General features: G+C 38.0%; 2 protein-coding genes across 2 annotated transcripts in view; both read left to right on the top strand.

The window, feature by feature from the left end:
* Positions 1 to 18663, top strand: part of LOC306760205 (1-phosphatidylinositol 4,5-bisphosphate phosphodiesterase eta-1-like) — a gene marked incomplete at both ends in the record, with an annotated part of 63271 nt that extends 44608 nt beyond the window's left edge. The window contains 15 exons of the mRNA XM_079246004.1: positions 1525 to 1632; positions 5410 to 5565; positions 6305 to 6367; positions 9561 to 9655; positions 11183 to 11280; positions 11402 to 11581; positions 12680 to 12787; positions 13216 to 13340; positions 13511 to 13595; positions 14581 to 14727; positions 15131 to 15210; positions 15361 to 15420; positions 15870 to 16257; positions 17140 to 18190; positions 18510 to 18663. Of these exons, the coding sequence (XP_079102130.1) occupies positions 1525 to 1632; positions 5410 to 5565; positions 6305 to 6367; positions 9561 to 9655; positions 11183 to 11280; positions 11402 to 11581; positions 12680 to 12787; positions 13216 to 13340; positions 13511 to 13595; positions 14581 to 14727; positions 15131 to 15210; positions 15361 to 15420; positions 15870 to 16257; positions 17140 to 18190; positions 18510 to 18663 (2898 nt within the window). The remainder of the gene's footprint in view (positions 1 to 1524; positions 1633 to 5409; positions 5566 to 6304; positions 6368 to 9560; positions 9656 to 11182; positions 11281 to 11401; positions 11582 to 12679; positions 12788 to 13215; positions 13341 to 13510; positions 13596 to 14580; positions 14728 to 15130; positions 15211 to 15360; positions 15421 to 15869; positions 16258 to 17139; positions 18191 to 18509) is intronic.
* Positions 18664 to 18779: 116 nt separating this feature from the next.
* Positions 18780 to 19757, top strand: LOC306760204 (1-phosphatidylinositol 4,5-bisphosphate phosphodiesterase eta-1-like; the record flags this gene model as incomplete). Its single annotated transcript, XM_079246003.1, has 1 exon — positions 18780 to 19757. The coding sequence occupies one exon, from the start codon at positions 18780 to 18782 to the stop codon at positions 19755 to 19757; it is 978 nt and encodes a 325-aa protein (XP_079102129.1).
* Between the last annotated feature and the right edge of the window lie 3210 nt (positions 19758 to 22967).

Here is a 22967-nt window from a genome sequence, read left to right as displayed (position 1 = left end):
ACTTGTTGATAAAATGCTGGGATAAAGTAAATAATAATAAATTAATAAGATGTACAAATAAATATGCATGAAACATTGTAAATACTTGGAGGATAAAACACTAGTAGAGCATGTGAAGATGTGCAACATTAATGTGAGGTCAAGAAGGAGCAAAATGATGGTGGAACAAAATAAATAAAAAGTGAGATGTTAAAGATTCTCTAGTACCTAATGCTCTAAAGGCCAGGCAGAAGTGGCAGATGTGAATCAGATTTGGCATAATTATCCTGAAAAAAAACCTCAAGTGTATGCTTTTGAGAAATATCCAGTCCACTTTCTTCTCCGTGACACAAAATGTTTGTGCAGAGATAAAGGAAGAAAACATAATTGATGGGAATGCTTCAGGTTACCTGTCATTTGGGTCTTTTTTACATGACTTGATATTAACTTTTTCAAAATGTTGAACTCTTTTACAGTTTTTATTCCCAACCAGAAACATTTATTATTGTTTTACTTTATAGGCAAACATACAGCAGGAAAACTGCTAGAATTTGGGCTGTGGACCAACATAACCATTACATACTGAAACGTGAGAATGTTAAAATATCTACCGTAGTTTTGCTTCAATAGCCCCAGAGGTGAGATTCTACCATCATGGCAGACGTTATTCATACAAAGCACCAAGACCTTCCAAGTGCCTAAATGAAGAAAAACCTCAGTATTCATTAGATAACCAGATAAGACGTCTTTATCTGCTTTATGAAAAAAGTCGCTGTTGAAGGAACCTGTCCATTCCTAAGTCAGATATCTAAAAAAAAAAATGAAAGCACTTTATTGATTTTTGATAAAGGGCCTTTACACTTGCCCCCTTCTCTTTTCTCCCTGCCCTCGTTCGACAGCCTTTCACCCTTTTACTTCCCCCAGCAGAGCAGCAGAGCAAACACAAGACAATAAAGAGATATGTCATAAAGGTTTCTGACACTCACAGATAGAAAGAAGGACAAAAGACTGCTTGGCAGTGGTTGAAGTGAGGGCAGTAATGTCAGCCTGTGAGAGACTGTGTTTTGCAGGAAGCTAAGTCTCCATTTTTATTGGAAGAAGATGCTTCTAAAATCTTGACTCCCACTCTCACCTTCAGAATGGCTCACTAATGGGCTCCCAGCATGCAGAAAGAGCTGCTTCAGGAGCTAGTCAGGAAATCTGGTACATTGTGTATGTCTTTGGACAAGTGTGCATTTTGCATCCTCCTTTACGGTTAAATATGGCAGAAACCGCTTCTCAGGTGGCAAATCCTGATAAAATAAATATAAATATACATTAATATGGAGGTTACTTACTATGCATTTGCTTTTTTTTTTTTCCTGTGCTCAGATCAGTCAGACATGTTGAATTCTGCTGAGTTATTTTTGGACTATCTCAGAGGTGCAACCTGTGTGGGCATTTATGAGCATAAAAAGAGATGAGTGAGGGATGGTGCTGCACTTCAGACATATGCAGAAGTCTACTGTATGTCTAAAAAACCCTTTTTATTTTTTCTCCATCCAGGGAAAGCGCCTACCTGCATATCTGTCTGCAGATGCTGAAGAGGGGGAGGTGTCTGATGATGACAGCGCAGATGAAATTGAGGAAGACTTCAAACTGAAGAGTAGTAATGTAAGATGGGGGAATGTGGCTCGAAATATCATGTGAATTAAGCTTTCTAGTAAAAAATAGAAAAATGGAAATTAGAGGGAAAATATTCCAAGCTTGTAGGTGTATTAAAAGTCAACAATACAATAATGAATAAAAATGTAAATTCAGTCCAATGAGATGAATGTGAAATGAAATTAAATCTTTTTATGCTCCACACATTATCAAACAAAACGTTCATATCCAGCTTGGATAGGGTGGTTTGCCCTCTCCGGGTCGGGAGTGAGGTCTTGCCTCAAGTGGGGGAGTTTAAATATCTCGGGGTCTTGTTCATGAGTGAGGGAAGGATGGAGCGCGAGATCGACAGACGGATCGGTGCGGCGTCTGCAGTAATGCGGACTCTGCGCCGGTCTGTCGTGGTGAAGAAGGAGCTGAGCCAGAAGGCGAAGCTCTCGATTTACCAGTCGATCTACGTTCCTACCCTCACCTATGGTCATGAGCTGTCATTCGGGAGGGGCTCAGAGTAGAGCCGCTGCTCCTTCGCATCGAGAGGAACCAGTTGAGGTGGCTCTGGCATCTGGTCAGGATGCCTCCTGGACCTCCCTGGTGAGGTGTTCCAGGCACGTCCCTCTGGGAGGAGACCCCGGGGAAGACCCAGGACACGCTGGAGGGATTATATCTCTCAGCTGGCCTGGGAACGCCTTGGGATCCCCCCCGCAGAGTTGGCAAATGTGGCTGGGGAGAGGGAAGTCTGAGCTTCCCTGCTTAGGCTGCTGCCCCCGCGACCCGACCCCGGATAAGCGGCATGAAGATGAGACGAGACGAGACATTCTTAAATCATACATCCTTCTTTTGTGCTTTATCTTAAGTTTTTGTGCTCTTCAGATTCAGAAGTGAAACAGTCATTGTGATAAAAAAAAGCTAAATATTGACAATGCAAACAATTCATTAGCCAGATATTTTACTTGATACAGTGCACATCAGCTGTAATATTTCTTCACTATGAAAAATATTTGAATAGCGAGGACTAATGTGCTCTGACAGAAGAAATATCCTAAAGCAGTTTTCTTCTACTACATTATGCTGACAAAATGACTTCACGAGTATATCTTCAATAATTATTCTTCAATAAAAAAACTATTGAACAATTATATAACTACTTTTTTTTTTTTTTTTTAAAGGGATGTACTTTTTTGTTTTCCCCTTATTTAAAATTCATCCTGAGTGTCGTGATTAAAGCATTGGGTTTTACAGCAGACACAAGTCATATATTTAAGAGAAACATTGACTTTATATTTCAGTTCTTTATTGTCTCCAGTGGTTGTTTTTGCTTTAAGTAAACCTTGTGTGATAAATAAAGATGCAAAAATAATTCATTCAGCCCATTTGAAATGTGAAACAGATTTGAAACAAGACTTTTTAAATTGCGTATTTGCCCCAAAATGGCTATATTTGCAACTTATCACATAATTCTATACGGCCAAGAGCTCCAGTGTTAAATTGCATGATTTTCCCTTTGAATTCAGCCCAACATCTGCCAGTTATGATGATGTAGTGGCGAAGGATCTGCCAGTAATAAATGGCAACAGGGAAATGTAATAGAAATGTGCTTTGGTACAGCAAAATCTTAGATCAAACTGATTTGATTAAGCTGAACTTTATAAGAAACTGCAGACAGTTGTAAGCTGTATTTGCATCTTAAAGAGGTATTGTAACATGAACCAAATATCAGTGGGTAGGAGGGGAACAGATGCCCAATTCGCTCACATACAACCCATATTTGAGTTACTACAGGAGAATACTTTGTGTCTGTCATTTTCACAAATTTGAGTTAATCATACTTGGACATTTGACAAAAAATTATATATAATATATTATTTGAAATTTTTTTGTAAAGAGCTGATTTTCCTTAGGGATGAATGACTTTCTTCCTTTCCTTCCTTTCCTTTCAGAATTAAAGCTTTTTGCAGTTTTACTAAGCTAATCTCTGAGAAACAAGTGTTGTTAAATTCAGAGGATAACATGTTTGCTGGCCAAAGGGAGTAGGAATTTAGCAAATAAACCACCGCTGCGAAAGCATAACAATATCTACTTATCCAGATGGTTTTCCTCTCGATGTTTTCCTGGATCCCTAAATAATTTGTCGTTGATAAAAGCAAGCAATGATCAAACTTTTCTGATTTTCCATTTGGGCATCTCTTTGTTCCACTCTGCGTTTCTTATTTAAGAACTTCATCATACACACACACACACACACACACACACACACACACACACACACACACACACACACACACACACACACACACACACACACACACTCGTCCACATAAGCAACATGAACAGAAGTTAAGTTAGTAGGATCTTGATAATATTGGTGTAGAGGAGGTAATGACCTCAGTAACTGGCTAGAGATGTGTTTAGTTTTGTAGTCATGAAGTTTTATTGATAGTCATTGCAACAATGTTTATGAATAACTAGTGCTTAATGAAGCAGGTTTAAACTGTAAACACACACAAAAAAGTGTTTGGATCACATTGTCATGCCATTCAATGCAAAGGAGAAGCGGGTTCCTTTCAGACATGAACAAATATGCTGTCACTGCCAGCTTAATGCACGTAGAAACAGAAATCATGCACCACTTTTATAGTCATATTATACAGTAGCGCCAGGGTCCTCCTTCCTAAATTTAAAACAGGGAAACAATCATGTTGTTTCCCAGATGGTTCAGTTGTGTAACAGAATATGGCATCAATTCCTCAACATTTAGCTGGAGGCAAGAATCCACAGATGCCATCTCAGATGATTATTGCCATTTTTAAAGGGATGTTGGCAGGGTTCTGGGAGGTTTTGTATTGAGCTCATTAAACCAGTATGCTTTCACAGCAGTCATCACTAACGTTGCACTAATAGAGTGATACACCTTTCATATGCGTGTTATTTTGGGGAAAAAGGGAACTTTTATGGTGCCGTTTTCTCGTTCCTGTTTATGGTGTTGATCCATCAGACAGCTCTTATACAACCCAACCAATATCAGCATGATGAAAAAAAACCCAGCAACATTGACTTGCAGATGTAAAGTGGAATAGAGCAGGAGTAGCCTCTGCAAGTTCATTCTTAGAGCGCCGCAGTCCTTCAGGTTTTCAACATTTCCCTGTTTCTCCAGACCTGATTGAGATTAAGCAGAATTTGATAAGTTGTTGGATCCTTTAAATTGAATGAGGTGTGTTAGACAAGGGAAATAAAACCTACTGGACTGTGGTCTCTGGGACTGAACCTGACTACCCCCGATATAGAGAATGCAATCACACATCACGGTGTTATCTTATGTAGAATTTGTTCCTCTTATCTGCATTTGAAGATGATTTTGTCTGGTTTAGTTTGGCTAGAAATCATGATGAAAGCTGCTAAGGAATAAGATACATAACATAGTTCCATACACTGACTGACCTGATACATGACCTGTGGCCAGATTCCTACTTATTGCCAATTATATTTTAATGTACTTTGCCTGAATTTAAAAGTTGCATATCAAGGGAAGCTCAACTGCAGTTATGGAGTTGCTGTGCTAACCAAACATGCTAAAATCTGACTCCCTTTTTCAGCGCATTGTTAAAGTAAACTAATTATAGCACTTTCAAACACAGTACATTCAGCAGTGTGCTCATTTTACACCATTGGTTGCATTTCTTGCCAATAAGCAGCAGTTGTACTGCATGTTTGGGTCCTGTGTTGCATTGTCTTGCCATGCTCCACTATTTTGAAATAATTGTCCTTCTGTTCATCTCCTTATCCACCTAGGGCAATGGGCATCACCAGGTGGAGTCTCACATCAGAAAGAAACTGGACTCTCTTTTGAAGGAGTCTCGGATTGGAGACAAGGAGGATACAGACAGCTTCAGCATTAGAGCTCTGCTGCGAGCTACACACCAGGGTCTTCAGAAGAACCTGCGGCAGGTACAGCCCCAAGGCAGTTTGTGGAGCTAGATATAGGAAGGGGTAGTACTTTAAAAAGTTGAAGGGAACAGCTAAAAAGAAAAAGAATAAATAAGGAGGAATATAACTAGGTCATGGTTAAGGAAGAGGATGGAGAAAATAAAGGAGCTAACTAGTTAGAGCAGCACTCATAAGTGAAACATACATACTTCATGTATAAAAACTGATAAAGTTCCAGTTTTTTGGGTAGCACTGAAGGTGCTGCTGTGTTTCCACCAGGATATATGAGTTTTCATCCACAGTGTGTCAAAATGGACTGAAAGTGATGAGAAATTAAATGTTTGCAATGTTACTTAATATTTAATTTCCCTGCTCGCTCGCCTCTTGTGCTATTTTTAGAAACTTGAGTTCTCTGACAGCCATTTTAATGTAGTGGGTGTAGTGCTTCAGAGCTTCCCATCCGCTTTAGTCCTACTTTGCTGGTGATCCCCTTCACCTCATTCTGTCTCAAAAGCTTTTCTCTCTAAGTGTTCCTTACTGTCAAGTTTTCCATTTCTCGCCCACTGCCCTCTTCGTCTGTGTTGTGCATTATTGGCTGCTGTCTAATGGTGCTGCTACAGCTCTGAAGCTGTAGGGTTCCACTGACTCACGGGGTGTTAATATGGTTGTTATGAGATTTACACCTACATGCAAACAAATAGAGGCAAAGATCAATGTGAATGTGTTTCCCTTTTTTTTTTAATTTTTTTTTTTAAAATAGAGTTCCAAAGGGGTTCTGAAGAAATCCCAAAGCAGATCCTTCATTACAACACTCAAACAGAAGGTAAGGAGAATGAAAAAAAGAAGTTTCATTTCTGATTTAAATTGATTTGTTTTTATCTATTTGTGTGGTGAATTCAGATCAGATTGGTTTAAAGAAAATAAATTAAGGAAGGCATCACTCCATAAAATCTCAGTTTCATAGAACAAAGATTTTCTTTGTAAGGCAACTTTTCTTTGACAGCAAACTTGCCTTAGGCACGAAAAAAGCTGACGGAGTCACTCTCCTGTGATTTTCGGTTAGGATTAGGGAAGGCAGGTGGATTATGCATTTGGGTACGATGATTTTTAATTTTTACTTTGCATATTTGTTTGTTGTTTCCAGATAATGACTTGAAATTCAGACGTGTATACGAATTTAGCATCCAAAGAAACACTGGATTGTTTCATTTTTCTCTGAACTATAAATCTCAACACAAACATCAAGTTATTGCTAATGGTGGATGATTCCTGGTCAGGCCTTTGTCGGAGCACTTTTTGGGAGTACACATCCTGATATCAGGGTTGTCCAGTTCCAGTCCTTGATTGTCGCAATCCTTCAACTTTTCCATGCATCCCTGCTCCAACACACCTGATTTAAATGACTCAGTAACTGTGCAGAACTCTCTTGGTTGTTGGATCCATTTAGTGGAAGCCAGGTGTGTTGGAACAGGTATACATCAAAAACCTGCAGGACAGTGTCCCGACTTTGGACAGCACTATCTCAAATGTCTTTTCAGGGAATAGGCCCACATGAGAATGGGCATAGATGGTGCTCTGTCTGCTAATGGTTTGCATCTGCATGTCCAGGACTATTAACCAGGACTACTCCTAATTTCACTATGAGTGCAACAACACATAGATCTACGTTAATTAATCAATCATGTGGTCAGTGAAACAATGACATTGATACAAAATGCAAACATAGTTAAAAAATCAATAAAAATAAAAGAAACATTTATCAAACACACTTTCATTTTGAAAGTGGCTGTATTTTGAGGTCTCCTGGCTCGTCTTTTATTTTGTTTTTGTTATAAGAATGTTTATTTTTATTTTTTTATATTGATTTATTTATACACCTGAACTCGGAAATAAAAATGTGAAATGATATTCTAGTTACTTTTTGAGAGTTTAATATGAAAAAAAAAAAAGACTGTGTTAAATTTCTTGCAATGTTGTTTCATACCTATGATGGATCCAAAATCAAATTGAGTGGAAAGTGGATCATGACTGAATTTGAGATCTCAGCAAACATCCATTAAATCAACATATCATGATCAAACTGGCGATTTACATCTGTATTATCCACCTAATAAAATGTTGGCAAAATATAATTGCAGGAATGGACTTGTTTAATTAGCTAGTTAACACACTGCTTAACAAACCCACACATGTATGTTAACTGACAGTTGATTTGTGACATAAAACTTCTTTTAACAGCTTAGTAAAAGCTGTGGGTTTTCTGTGAAATTCTTCTCTAAACTTTATTTTTCCCAACTTCTGATGAAAGTGAAAAGAAAACACTTTGAAAAGTCATAACCTCAGCTTTTGTTGTAAATCAATGATTTAATCCTCGTTTGTCATTATTTTTGTTGAAGTTGTCATTTTGTGGTTTGAAAATGTCACTCGTGGTTAAAAGGTAAATCATATGTATGTTGCCTCAGGTCAAACAGGGTAAACAATTTAAAAAATACAAACATGCAATGTAGCTAACACATAAAACATCTCCATAGCAACCATGGTATTCAAGTTTCTTTTCTGCTCTCATGCTTTTTATTCGTATCTGTATGAAGACGCAAATATCACCAAGTATTTCATTTGCTCTAGAAAGATACTAAAGCTTTAAGCACTGAATGGAACATGGTCCTCCATAGTACTACTTTATATAGATGTTTATGTGTGATAAAAGCAAATTATTGTATTCACAAAATAAATTTTGGTCCCATTTCCAAGTTATTCCCTTTCATAACTTGTATACATTTTGCCCTTTGTCATTTTCACATTTTACAAACAGCAACACATACACATGCTTTGAAATGACCATAGATTATAATTAACACTATTCTAATACAATACTAAACATTAGTCTTGACAAATGTATCAGAATTTTAGAATTAAATCATTATGTGTCATTAGAGGTGCCTCATAAATCTGCCACCCTTTGTTCTTTTTAAACAGTTGAGACAGGCTGAGATGCCTCTTCCTATTAGCACCACTTTAGGGGAGCCAAACAGAAACAGTGTTTATTCTCATTTAGTATAAAACTTTCAAGGGAAAATTAAAAAAATGCAAAATGTAAAGCACTCTGAGGATGTGTTTCCAGCCTGTAGTTGACCATATTTTAGTTCCATACACATCTTCTGATTCCCTAGAGAAGAATACATGACTTATGTATAACTGTGAAGTATACTTTTAAATCTAAAGCATGCATTGTGTTGATTTAGATCATTTGCTAAGAATATCTTAAAAAAGCTGATAATGATGAGGACCAAGGAAGGGACAAAAGCAAGAGACCAAGCAAGGAACGAAATTACAGAATACTTTCTAGTCATTAGTTTTCAATGTGAGATAAAAACTATAACTTTTTCTTCTTTTACCTGACCTCATTCCCCTCAAGTATTTATGCACTATATATATATATATATATATATATATATATATATATATATATATATATATATATATATATATATATATATATATATATATATATATATATGTGTGTGTGTGTGTGTGTGTCCATGTGTGCATGTATGTATGCACAAGCTCAAGTGCATTCAATCCTTCCAAAGCAGCCTAAACCCCTATAATTACAAAACCTTCCTCCTGTTCTCCACCTTAGTGCTTATAAACGTTGCGCCTAACATGTAGAGAGAGAAAGAGAGAGAGAAAAAAACACATCATGTACTACACTTGCTATAATTATATTCAATATGTCTAAAACACCCACATTTATGCACAAGCACACACTTTAAACTGCTACAACAAAACCACAGCTCTACCGCAGCTTCACTTTGCCGTAACATACACGATTTACCAAAGACACACTTGCAGCAACCCCTGGCCACTGAAGAACTCTCAGTGCTGTGAGTGTGGAGGCGGCATCACATATGATGTTCTGTATATTTAGCATGTGCACTAGGATCTCAGCTGCAGGCTAGGTATGCTACAGGAAATACCTCTCTGCATTATAAAACTTACTTGTGTTTGTCATCCAGAGACACTCCAAATCCAGGCTGTCATGCCAAAGTGTGGACAAGGAGGAAGACGTTCAGGAGAAGTCTGGAAGGGAAGCTGGAGGACAGTTCAACAGGTGACCTTCAAGCAGCATCACTACAACACTGGCAGTCAGTGACAATAGAAAAGTGTGATGATTCCTGAAAGCACTGTTCAGTGTAGGGAACGAGTTGTGCCATTAAAACGCCGGCGCTCCTCCTGGTGTCATTTAGTGCAGATTTTAAACGGATTGAGTGATGGACTCAAAGCTTTCACTAACTGAAAAGGAGACACTTTGTTTTTTTTTTTAATCATGTTTACAGGGTTATAATCATGTTCACTCATTCACATATTTTCAATTTTATTTACGTGTTAAATTTAGTGAATTTCTACAACGACTAAGATCCCAGGATGTTGTCCGATTTGAGCTGACAACAGACATGTTTTATCACCCAATAGCTCTTATTGAACTTTTATTAATGTTTATATTAAGCCATGATTTTATGTAAAAAAAAAAAAAAAAACCCTGTCTATTATACTTGATGTTTATAGAGAAATAGTTAGAGGTATCAAACGACATTATATGTATAGTATCTACACACGTCATGCTTTGCTTTTTAGTATGACAAATGTAAAACTCATCTTTACTTGTTTCTGTATGTGCATAATATGTACTCAATCTTACATCTTCCACAAACATGAATGGAAGCCATCTTCTAATGTATACAAGTAGATTTTTTTTCTTATTCTGCACATGTAGGTTTGATTCGTAGCACTAAAAGTACATCTTTATAAACTATTATTCAATTAATAGTTCAATAAAAAGGGAAGTCCTAAGTACAGCAGTATTTTAAATATATTGGAGTAAAACAGGCATTTTCCTTCCAAGTATAGCGGATTGTATGAACTTCTTTATAGCCCACTATTAGAAATCCCACTTCAAACGTCCCCAGTCTTGTGTTAAATGAGTTTGTTAGATATTTAATCAGACACGATTAAATGAAGAAAAACAAATAAACAAACCAAAAGTTTGAAGTGAGTGTATTGTAACTACTGCTTGAGCCTGCTGTAACACTCTTCTCTTCAACACATACAGTCAGTCTACATCTTTCTTTTTTCATCCTCTTTCTACGGGAACGAACACCGGGCAAGAATCATGCCTACTCAGCTTTGTTTTCTTCCCTCAGCTCCTGTCTGCTCTTGTCAGTCTTTGTTCTCCTTGTTCTTCCAGTCTGTTCCTGGATGCATATTCATGGATGCATGTCCTCAGGAGTATAACAAAACAGATTCCTGCAAGAATGCATCTGATTGGCTGTGTGACTGACAATCTTTATCTAAGAGTGTGTGTGCATCACTGTGTCAGTGTATGTGTGCATGACTGTGTAAGTATCACTGCTCTGCATGCGCTCAGGTCCCTATTAAGCTTTTTGCCTTTGATGCTCTTTCCTGTGGCTCGCAAGCTGCCTCTGATGGACAATCCTCTCCATCCTGCCATGTTTTTCCACTCTAAATTTGTCAATAAATGTGTTCATGTCATATGCCATATTCTTTTTACTTAACCTTTCAGATGCATTTTTACACAACCTCATTATTGCTTGTGTGTCCTCTCTTGCAAATTTCTCAGGGGTGGGAGGAAGAGGAAGACGATGAAACTGAGCAGAGATCTGTCAAACCTGGTAGTGTTCACCAACTCTGTTGCTTCACAGGAGTGCCTGAACGAAGGTGAAACACCAAAATTCTGACATTCTACACACAAATAAAAAGGTACAATATATTCTGAACCTTGGGGACATCATCTCAAGTCTAACCCATGTCTTTTTTTTTTTTTCTTTTTTCTTTTCAGGCACTCCAGGTGACGTTTTGTCATTCAGCGAGACCAGAGCACAATCTCTGGTCAATCACAGGACGGAACAGTTTCTGGCTTTTAACCAGCGGCAACTGTCACGGATTTATCCCTCAGCTTATCGTATTGACTCCTCTAATTTTAACCCTCAGTTATACTGGAATGTGGGCTGTCAACTGGGTAAGATTGTGGTGTGTCACTCCAAGCTGCTAATCAAAAAATCAATCCTCACTGCACACCTCATGCACACAGGAGCCGTCTTCTCTGTGGCTTTTGCTTACACTTATAGTTTATACAATATACATGATAAAAAAATTGGATTTAAAATACAATAGCCTGATGGTTAGAAAATGCCATATTTTACAAATATGGATGGTCTAATTTGGGCTGTTCTATTAAAGGGCATCCACAGATTTCTTTCCAAGACATGGCAGATTAAGCTCCTGACTAAGGAGTCAGGGAGATGCTAAAAATCTCTACTTGAAAGTTCATCATCCACAGGACTTGTAACCAAAATGCACTGGACTCCTCTAGAAGCCTGAATTTTGTCTGAATTTGGTTTTGACAACTTGTGATGGTAGTCATGATTGTCAAAGTCTCACTGCACAATGGAACAGTACATTACCTCACATACGTGGCAGAATTGTAATACTTACTTTTTCCAGTAAAAGCCTTTCTAACCATAATAGAAGCAATTTTTTAAAAGATTTCTTTTCTTCCCCCATGGTTGGTCTTCATAATTCTTGATAAGTGCTGTTTCTTGATAAAAACTGAAGAAATGCCTTGTTTGAAAATCTATCTGCTAGGTGGTTGCTTAAATGAGCCTAAACAGCAGTTTGTTGGAATATGGCTTAAAAATTGTTCGTCTAAATGATGAAATTTGCATCTTTTTACCTTTTTCAATGATAGTTATGAATAAGTCATAGCCGTAAAAAGTAAAGATCTGAAACTATGGTCAAAAGATAATTTGATTATGATCATGAGTAATGGATAAATGGGGTGAAGACATAAAAATATATGCTGCACGTTTGTATTTTGTGCATTAAGTTTAAAGGGCTTCTCAGTAGGGTTACATTCAGACCAAGAATCTTTGAAGAATCTTCAGGTAAATAAAGCATACATAATGTAGGGATGGATTCCACTTGGAATTTATTAACTTATTTATTCATTCATGCAGAAATTCCCCTTTCACAAAAGATTTTGAAATAAAATGGTCCTTTTGTGGCATATCTGACAGGTGGGTCGGTGAAAATGCATTTTTTTTCCTTTCTTTTTCAGTGGCCCTTAACTATCAGACAGAGGGGAGGATGATGCAGCTCAACAGAGCCAAGTTTATGGTGAATGGTGGAATTGGTTACGTCCTCAAGCCTCCTCCCATGTGCAAAGGTATAGCACAAAAAACAGACACAGATCCTTATTCATTTGTTGTAATTTGATAATGAAATAATGCTATTTTCAATCCCAGGTATAGATATGTAAACACTGTCTACCTGGAAGTAGAGAAGTCTGCCAAATGACTGATTTTATCAAGAGATTAATGCAAGAATTCACAAAATGTTTTGGTTTTTCACAAAATAACTCTGATCATTTTCATCAATCCTTCTGTAAGTCAGGTTTTCCACTTTAAAACTCAGTGAATTCCTTTATCACAGTTTTGCTTCGCTTATAGTTTACAAACCTACTTATTATAATGCAGATTAAATTATAAACAGGAATCCACTGTGTGGAAACAACAGTGTCAGAGGGCCTGGATGTTAGGATTAACTGATGACATTAATTAAAATTGCTGCTCTGCTGTGTTTTACTCCCTCTAGGCTCCTTCAACCCATTCAGTGATGACCCACTTCCAGCTTACCCTAAGAAGCAGCTCATTCTGAAGATCATTAGTGGCCAGCAGCTGCCCAAACCACCAGATTCCATGCTGGGGGATCGTGGAGAGGTAAAAGCAGTGTTCTCACACTCTCCATCTGTCGTTCTTTCTCATGCACATACTTGCACCCACATACATGCACTTTTATACTTGACTCCCAAGAGATGTTCAACCTGCTCTCACTATAAACATTACAGCTTGAAATGTAATGAATTTTACTTTCCTCTCTTCCCTATCAGATTATTGATCCGTTTGTTGAAGTGGAGATTATCGGTTTGCCAGTTGACTGCTGCAAGGAACAGACACGAGTTGTTGATGACAACGGTTAGACACAAACAGATCAAACAGAACAACACCACAGCATCACATCACCGTTTGCATGGCTTTATTAATGGCTTATTATTGTGTTAAGTCCAGCTATGCAAATGTTTTTGTTACTTTTTTTTTTTTTGTACGTCACATTAAATTATGCTCAAAGCGTTATATCCTGGTTTTTCAGTCCGAGACAGTCTACCTACACTCATAAAAAGTTTGTAAAAGAGACAACACACTGTTTGGGTGACTTTGCTAAATTCCTTTATAAACCTTTCGTGACTCTGCAGAGAGCCAAGATAACAACATGTTGCCATTTGACATATCAAAGCTACAGTGGCTAAATTAAGGGTCTATTTTAAGGTTGTATCACATTCATAACTAATATTTCTAAGCAACTACATCATAGATATTTAGTTTATTCTTTTTCTATCTAATGGAATATTACTATACTTTTATTCTTTGAACTTTCCCTGAAACTTTTTGGAGCCTCCCCAATATATGAACAGCAAACAAACCTAATACAAAACTAAGAAATATTTGTGACACATTAAGTAATTTGCCTCAATGCTCTCCACAGAGCGCATAATAAAACAATAAATACCATAGCTTTGTATGTCACATTTGACTCTAGGAGTTTGCAGCACTACCACAATCAACGTCAAATTAATTATTATAGCCACAAAGGCAGCAAAGCAGAGAGATCTGTTATTGTGACACCTAACATGTCTCTGCACATGAGGCTACCCAGCAGGGGGAAGGGAAAATCCTCCTCAGGGAAAGGTTATGGAGCCCCTCAGTCTTATTGGTGATATACGATAAACACAAAGATCATCGATCTCATAAAAACATCATTTGACTAATCATTTCTACTAACTTTATCTTTTTTCTATTATTTTTGCTCTTGTGCAGTTTAGTAAAGGAATGTGCAGTGAGTAGCAAACTAATGTAAAAGATACCAAATAAAATACACATAACGTTTGTGTTTTTTCCTCAGGTTTCAATCCAGTGTGGGAAGAGAGTCTATCCTTCACTCTTCACATGGCTGAAGTGGCACTTGTGCGTTTCCTTGTCTGGGACCATGACCCGATTGGACGAGACTTTATTGGTCAACGGACTGTTGCCTTTAGCAGCCTGATGCCTGGTCTGTGCAGAATTCTTTTTTTTTTCTTCTTTTTTTTAAATCTATCTCTTAAATGAGGAAAGTTTTCTGTATGACTGACACTGTTGTCACTGCCAGCAAGAATTCAGAACAGTACTGCTAGTTGACACAAACAGGCAAGCTCACACTTATATGCATAATTCCTCCCTGCTTCTGACAGTGAAGCCAGAAGGGAAATTATCCATGACATGAGTGATTTGTATTCTACGGGACCTGTGACCTGGTTGCTTATTTTAGTTATCTATACCCATTGGAGTTGACCCTGAACTCCTGATGCCCTCTCCGGAGGCAACTACTGCACAATCAGCAGTGTGATGACAGCTATTATCATTCTGTAACCCACACTCCAACTCAAACTCTTTCTCCCTTCATCTCTGAACAACAGGTTACAGGCATGTTTACTTGGAGGGGCTGACTGAGGCTTCTATCTTTGTACATGTGTCAGTGCATGATGTCTATGGGAAGGTAAGTGCTTTAAATTGTTCGCTCTTATGCCTCACTTTTAGCTTCTTTTTTTTGTGAGCTCAAATATTATTGTAAAGGAAAACAGAAATGGTGTTTCATTTAGCACGTCAGTCAGTTGAAGCTCTGCTCCTTGCGTCTTTGTTTCTCTAGTGGAGCCCTCTAGTCCTGAACCCCAGCTTTACCATAATGCACTTTTTAGGATCTAACAAGGTATACTGAGAACCCAGGCTCTGTGTTGTGCTGCATGAAAAAGAATTGCATGATTTGGAAATTTATTTTCCAACAAATTTCCAGGCACGTTTGTGTGTGGCTTTGAGTGATGCAATTTACTCACAAAGCTACTTTTTAGTCCATGTTATTTTATTTGATCTTTTTGTGTCGTCATAAACACAAAGGTTGCAGTGTAATCGTGCATGCACAAACAACAAAACTGCAGCTTTTTGCGTCTTGTTTGCAGTGACCTAAGGAGTAACAGTGCCATCTACGGGCAATGTTTAAAAAAGCATGCCATTGTTTCAGTTTCTGCTAATCAACTTTGTTTAATGTTTTTAATACTTTTATAATATTAATACTGTTTCCTTAAATTGAAGAGTCGGAAGAGTTTTGTCAATGTATAAGCAGTCCCATTTCCAGTTATGGACTGGTTCTTTCTTCTTCAGGGCAATCAGCTGCGAGGTATCCGAGGTTTCTTCAGCCGTTCCTCCAAGTCTTCTGTGGACACGAACTCCTCTGGTCTTCGAAAACGCTCTTTCAGTGATCACTTCCTACGCCGCACAGCCAGCGCCCCAGCAAAGGGACGGAAAAAGACCAAGATGGCGTTGTCAGAGTCGATGGCTTCAATATCTGACCATAAGAATGGCACAAGTGCAGGATCAGGTGGAGAGGGAGTGTCAGGGAAGGAATTAGGGGTAGAGAAGCCGATGCAGCCCAGAGCCCCACTTACCCACAGACCAATCTCCATGCCATTAGACAGACTCCTTCAAGGCCAGCTGTCTCTCTGCACCTCAGACAAGGAGCAGCAAGATGGAGGTGCAGACACTGTTATTGGTAGGTATTTTCATCTTGTTCTGGTAAAAGACCGAGGCATTTTGGAATAATGCAAATTACACACAAATTATTTTGATAAATAGTATATGTTAATGTATAATATAAATTAACTGTAATCCAATAGAAACATAGCAAATTATGCAGATGTTTATTAGTCACTGCTGGGGACATTTTGTTCAGTTTTGCATTATTCAGTTAAGCTAAATTATGTTACCAAAATCAATTCTCATTTAACTGATCTAGCATTTCTTAAACCCCATTTTGCCTGTAATTGCTTTGCATATAAATTGATGTAACATTTTTTCTGATTTTCCTTTTCTCTACTTGCTGCTGCAATTACCAAAAAGTCATGTACAGTAATCCTTTGAACTGATAGACCTCAGCCTGTTCTCCATGATACCTTAACATACCTTTTCTATCCCATCTTCATTTGTTGTTTTTCTTTATAGTAGAGAACTGACTAGGATTTTCCTTCAGGTAATCTAAAATACCTATTTCTTTAAGGTTGCATCGTTCAAAAACATACCAGTATTTCGTCCACCCAGTGTATTTTGTTTGAAGTGGTCTGAGAGATATAAATCGCTGTGCTGTTTAATCCCATTTGAGCATCTCTTTCCAAATATGATATTTTAAATACATAATTTCTTCCATTTTTTCCTTTGTTTTCTTTATTTCTTGCTATTTTTTGTAACCTTAGCAGTCCCATTTCCAGCTTCCCCTCCACAGTTGTTCTTGGTGATCCATTTGTCTGTGTAATGCTATTGCATTGTACTGGCTGTAATGTTGCTGTCTTTTAACTGTTTGTTAGCTTGCGTTCTGTTACTAATATAGCGTGTAACTGCTTTTTCATTAATCATTTTCTTTATTTATCTGTTTTTACAGGAGTTTGCCAATTCAACAGGCCTAGATCTTCCTCCGCTGACCTTGTCATTGCATCATCGTTCTCACTTGAGTCAAGCATCTTTTTGCCATCTAAGACGAACAAAAATAATGGAATTGACGAATCAAAAGAAGCTTCTTATCTGCTTATTGGTGGTGGGGAAGTAAGCAAGGAAGAAGATTATGTTAATTACCAGTCAGAACTCACAGCAATACATAAGAACAGTTCTATCTTAGCATTGACAAATAGCCAGGTGAGATCAGATAAACCAGAAACATCATCAAACAGTACACTGTTAACAGTTGCACCTTCAGTCTCATCTTCCTCCTCTGCTGCCTCATCTGCGGCTCCTGTGGGAATGGATTGTGGTCTGAGAAGTACCAGCTCTTTACATGATAGCACTATCTCCAGACTCATTGATGCCATGTCCTTAGGCAATGAGCAAGACACATGTGGCTCCATCTCTGCTCTGATTGGTCAATTTGAAAGCAATATTGATCAAAGCAATGCCACAACTGCAGGACATAACACTCTTTACCATACATCAACCAGTCCAAAAATGCCTCAAGTGGAAGATTTAAGATCTCCTCTCAAGACTAAGATGTTATCTCCAAATAAAAAGCTGTGCATGAGTCCCCAAAAGGCCTCTCAAAAGACAAATCCTGTAAATAAAGAAATTTGTTCCTTCCACAAGATTTCCCAAGCAGACACACCTGCTCCAACCGTCATCTCAAGCCCACAAACTACTGAAATGGAAGATGTGTACACTATTCTGGATGAGGAGGATCTGCTACCTGTGTCAGTTTACAACCTGAGGAAACAGACAGTCCATGTCCAAGCAGACACCACAGGGAGCACGCCTTCAAGTAGTTTAGGGTCCTCTCCTGTAAAAGGGCTTCAGAAATTCGAGAATGGCCATAGTGTTAGCTGGAATTGTGTAGATAGAGGAAGAGGTGACAGGGAAGAAGTAGAGGAGACAGAGGAGCGGATATATGAGGAGGTGAATGATCTCCCAACAGGAGTACCTGAAACAGAGCAGGGTAATTCTGAAATGTACACGAGCTGCTCTTTAAATACGCAGAGCAGTTACCAGTTCCTCCACTATGCAGCTGGAAAGGCATTTACAGAAGTGGAGCTAAATGTCGATGAGGATCCATTGGAAAGTATGCTGACTTCCAGAAGAGATGGCAAACACTGGAGCCAGCTAGTAAGTCCATCCCAACAGCATGCTATGTTTCGAAACCATGATTCCAATCCCAACTATTCAAGCCAAAAAGAGCCATCTTCATTTTCTCAACTTCAGTATCCTAAACGTCCATCTTATCCAGCTTTTTTACAGTGTGATTCCCCAGTAAATCAAATCTCTCATCAGCTGCCCAATCACCACCAACAACAGGACTACTCCCAGCCTCCACTTGACCATAGACATGCCAACTGTGGACCCTCTAACTTTAGTCCTTTGCATCAGAACAGCTATCCCATATCTCAGAGCCATTCTGAGGCCTTCAACAATAGCAGAGACTTGAGCATTTCCTACATGCAACAGAAGAGCTACAGTCGAAGCCAGATCCTAAACAGGTCTCATCATGGCAGACCTGGGTACAGTCAGATGGAGAGTGTCCCACCAGCTGTACCTATAAACATGTCTGGAAACAAAGATGGGAATTTACAATCTTTTGAATGTAAAGCGCTGTACAGCCACCCAGGCTATGACTGCATGATACCTTCAGAGTCTTCAGCTTCGAGAAACAACCAGCCACAAGGCCAAAGTCAAACAAAATCATGTGGCCTTGAACTTCCTGAAAAACATAAGGTTCACCTCAGTCATGCAACGCACCTGCCACAGGCTGCAACCAGACCTTCACTGCTTGCAGATTCAGGGCCTTTATCAAGTCATCTCCCATCTTCTGCCACAGACTCTGCAGTCCCCAGCCCATGCAAGTCGAAGTCTCTGGGAGACCTGACTTCTGAAGACATATCATGCAACTTTAAGGGCAAATACCACATTATTAGTCGCAGTTTTGTCACTCCTCATATGAGGCAGCAAAAGCATATTGGCAGTTTTAAAGAAGCAACACCTTACTCACAGTCTTGTGATCCACTTACCGAACAGTTACGTCGACTGGTCAGTCTGGAGGGGGATGATGGAGACAGGAAAAGCTCTCGATCAACCCAGTTACACCATGAAGAAATATCCCAAGCAGCAAACATATCTCCATTTGTTACCAGAGATATAGATGATTCCCCTCCAGTCCTTACTCGTCGGCTTTCCTCTCGAAGCCAAAGCCGAGTGCGTCACATCAATAGCCGTGCTCGGGAGAGGCAGCAAGAAGCTCTAAAATCTCATCCAGGGGTGGTGATCAATAGTACTGCCAGCCTTGGCGGGGTGGTACTGAGGAACAAACCAGCCTCACAAAATCTATCAGCTAACAGGCACTCTACTGGTTCCTACATAGCAGGCTACATTGGTGAACTGGAAGACAGGGGGCTTCCTGAAGGAGCTTGCACAACATTACGTTATGGAAATGGGGACCATAATGGAGATAGGTACTATACAGATGACTCTCTCCCACCTACAAACACTTCAGAGCCTGAAGTTTACTTTCTGCTCAGACTATAACCCTGTCCAGAGACTAATAGGTGATTAAGGCTCAGGCAGTGATCCTTGATTATTAAGTTTAAATGATCCCTAAAGCCAGATGACCAATTAAATCAGAACTTGCAATATTACATTGACATGTTCAATCACCAATATTTTCTTGTTTAACAGTCAAACTACTGTCTTTCTGGGCTGTTTCTGGTCTGTACAATATACTCTAAGGGAAACATTACATTTATTTAATAGTTGGACTTTATGGCATGAGCTACTTGTATGAAATTTCCACTATTTAATAGTGAATGGTCTAGTTGGCTATGTATTGTCTAAAATCTCCTTGGTGTGAAAATGTACGAAGGAACTTTGTGCCCCGTTAACATGGCTTCCTGGACTGATTGTACAGATATTTTGTTATCTTTGTTTGTGTGTTGTATCGTTTCAACGTATGTTCACTGAATCCGTTACTAAAAAGTTGTCTTTCTTTGTATCATTTGAATGTGTTGTATAATCAAGCAGCTGCCTGTAATAGTTGGGATTCATCTTTGCAAATATCAAATGTAGGTCTTCCTTCTTTCTTCTGTGGCTTTTCATTAGTTGTGTAAATATCTGTGACATTATTTTTCCTCTGAAATGGGTTTCAGTTGAGAATCTGTTTTAACTGTATGCCTGTTTGTGCATGTTACATGTGAACATGTCAAGCATGACTATGCACCAGTTTGTACTATAGATGTTGCATTAGCAAAACACATTTGCACAGAGCAAGTAAAGGACTTAGACTTGTTTGTATTGGGTCCAGTACAATACATAACCTTCTTGTGTTTGGACTTGTTACTGTCTATGACATGTAGAATTTCCAGATGGGATGAATAAATTAAAAAGCAATTGGTGTTTAAAGGTTTTTATTTTTATAATTGCTTTGATACAGAAAGAAAAAGAAACTCTTTCGTTCATTCTGATTATTTTGTTTTGTATAACTTTATGAACTGAAAATAAAAGCAAAAACCAACAAAGTGAGAACAATGCATGATGCAGCTGATGGGTGTAGGGGTGTGAAGGGGAGTTGCTGAGCTGCAGTTTACTTTTGTTTTGTTTTTGGATGATTGTGTTACACCATCCTTTTTTCTTTGTATTGTTGCTCATTCGAGAGCTATGAGCATTTCCTATCGATGCAATAAAATACCGAAATATTTGATTTGGGAAAAAAAAAAAAAAAGGCATGTCTGTTTCTTTTTTCACACCATGGCAACACATCATGGAACCATAACGCAGGTCAAGCTTGAAAGATAGTTTTTTCAAGAGTCAAACGTTGGATATAAGTGTTCATGAAATATAGGATAATAACAAGATACAGTTTGCAATACCACACTTTGTTCAGTTTTATTGTTCAATCAGTGTAATATAGTCCTTTGAAATGGCAGATCAAACACACATACATTAAAGTACATTACCCCCATGTCTGATCTCAAGTTTTTTAGCTTATTAAGACTCTCTAAGACAATATAATATTCTTAACCTGATTCAAATACTGTTATTATAATTAACTTAAATTACAATGCTTAGTTGCATTTGTTAAAATAACAATCAATTTTTCTACAATGAGTTTTTTTCCCCACTAATTTATATCCGACATTAAGATCCAAAGATCACTCAATTCTCCCACAAGTGCTTTATGTGCAGTTATCAAATATGACCTGTATGTGTTAGAAGATGGTGACATTCTACATCATCAGCATGCATTAGAGAACATACAATGATTAATCCTTTCGCCTGATGGTGAAACAGTTTCGGCTAGAACTGGGGCTTTGATACGAAGAGTTTGAATGCAGTGTTTCTTGTTTTTGTTTTTGTTTTTTTAATTTAGCTTATATCGGCCTTCTTTGAATACTGTAATTTTCTCCCACAGTGCAATGGCATACATGTTACATTTATAGATGATTACAGTCTTGAATGAGGGCATGGTTGTTGTGCATCTATGAAGAAATAACCAGCAGGTGGAAGTGTTACAACATTTTAGGCCTCTTTCTACATCCGTTGCAGAGTTTGTATTAACTAATTGGCATTATTCTGTTGTGCAACACTTGATTCATGTTACCTTTGCTAATTAAAGAATTAGCTTCAATATGATGAATAACTAAAGCAATACATCCTTATGATCTTAATAAATTAAATATCTTATTATAAAAAATATATTAACATTAAGGCCACCACTTGTATCCAAATACCATACAAACACATTTGCAAGCAAAATATTTCTTTGTTGTCAAAACCTAAATAAAACACTGATACTGATGAAAGACGAACTACTCGTCTAACATAACCCAAATTCATCAGAACAATTGATGAAATGCTCTTGAAAATTGCTTTTGAAACTGCATGTGACTTTTTTCCTGTCAAGCTTTAATTCAAAGACAAAACAGACAACAAGTATATAAGAGTTACAATCATGTTTCAAAAGAAAAAGGATGACACCATCTTCAATCTAAATCTATTTCATCAATTAAAGTTTTGACTAAAGGCTTTATATGGGTATTAAATGGACTCCTAGAGTCCTGTTTCTGTGTAGTTTAATGTGGATAATTACAAGAAGCATTACTGTCCTTCAATGCACTTTGAAACAAGTGCATTATTTAATTAGATATTTAATCATTTATAAACCCGGAAGACGAATGCTTTATAAGAAAGTCATCAGAAAAACATGCATTTTTGCATTGTGGCCTTGTTTTGTCATAGCGAGGCAGTGGTGAGGAGTCACATGCAGGCTGATGAGACAGGACAAAGATTATTGCAGGAATAAGGTGTAAACACCAAAAATAAATAGGGAGCATTTTGGCAACAAGACAAATGTGACAGTGAACTAGTAAGGAGTAACTGAAACTCTTGGCATCAATACACTGAAGCCAACTAAATGAAACAGGTGAGGCGAGGAGCTAAATCCAATCAACTGAATAAATTACAGGAATGAGCGAAACAGAATAGACAAGAGAAAACCTACAAAATCAGATGAAACAAAATAAAAATAAAACAGACTAACAGAACCCCAAAAGCAAGCCCACAAACCATGACAGCTAAAATTCGAAGCTTGTGAAGTTTAGAAAGAAAATCCATGACAGTCCGGAAAAGGTCAAATTTGGGTATTTGAACAGAAAAAAAGTAAATGTTCATGATTTTAACTAATATGCACAAGAATGGACTGATCCAGGTTATTATAGTCTTGCAAACAAGAGTGAATCAACA

The sequence above is a fragment of the Telmatherina bonti genome (genome assembly GCF_933228915.1).
Source record: "Telmatherina bonti genome assembly, chromosome: 9".
Taxonomy (NCBI): Eukaryota; Metazoa; Chordata; class Actinopteri; order Atheriniformes; family Telmatherinidae; genus Telmatherina; species Telmatherina bonti.
The sequence above is the reverse complement of the archived record's forward strand: the minus strand, read 5'-3'. Positions and strand labels throughout refer to the sequence as shown.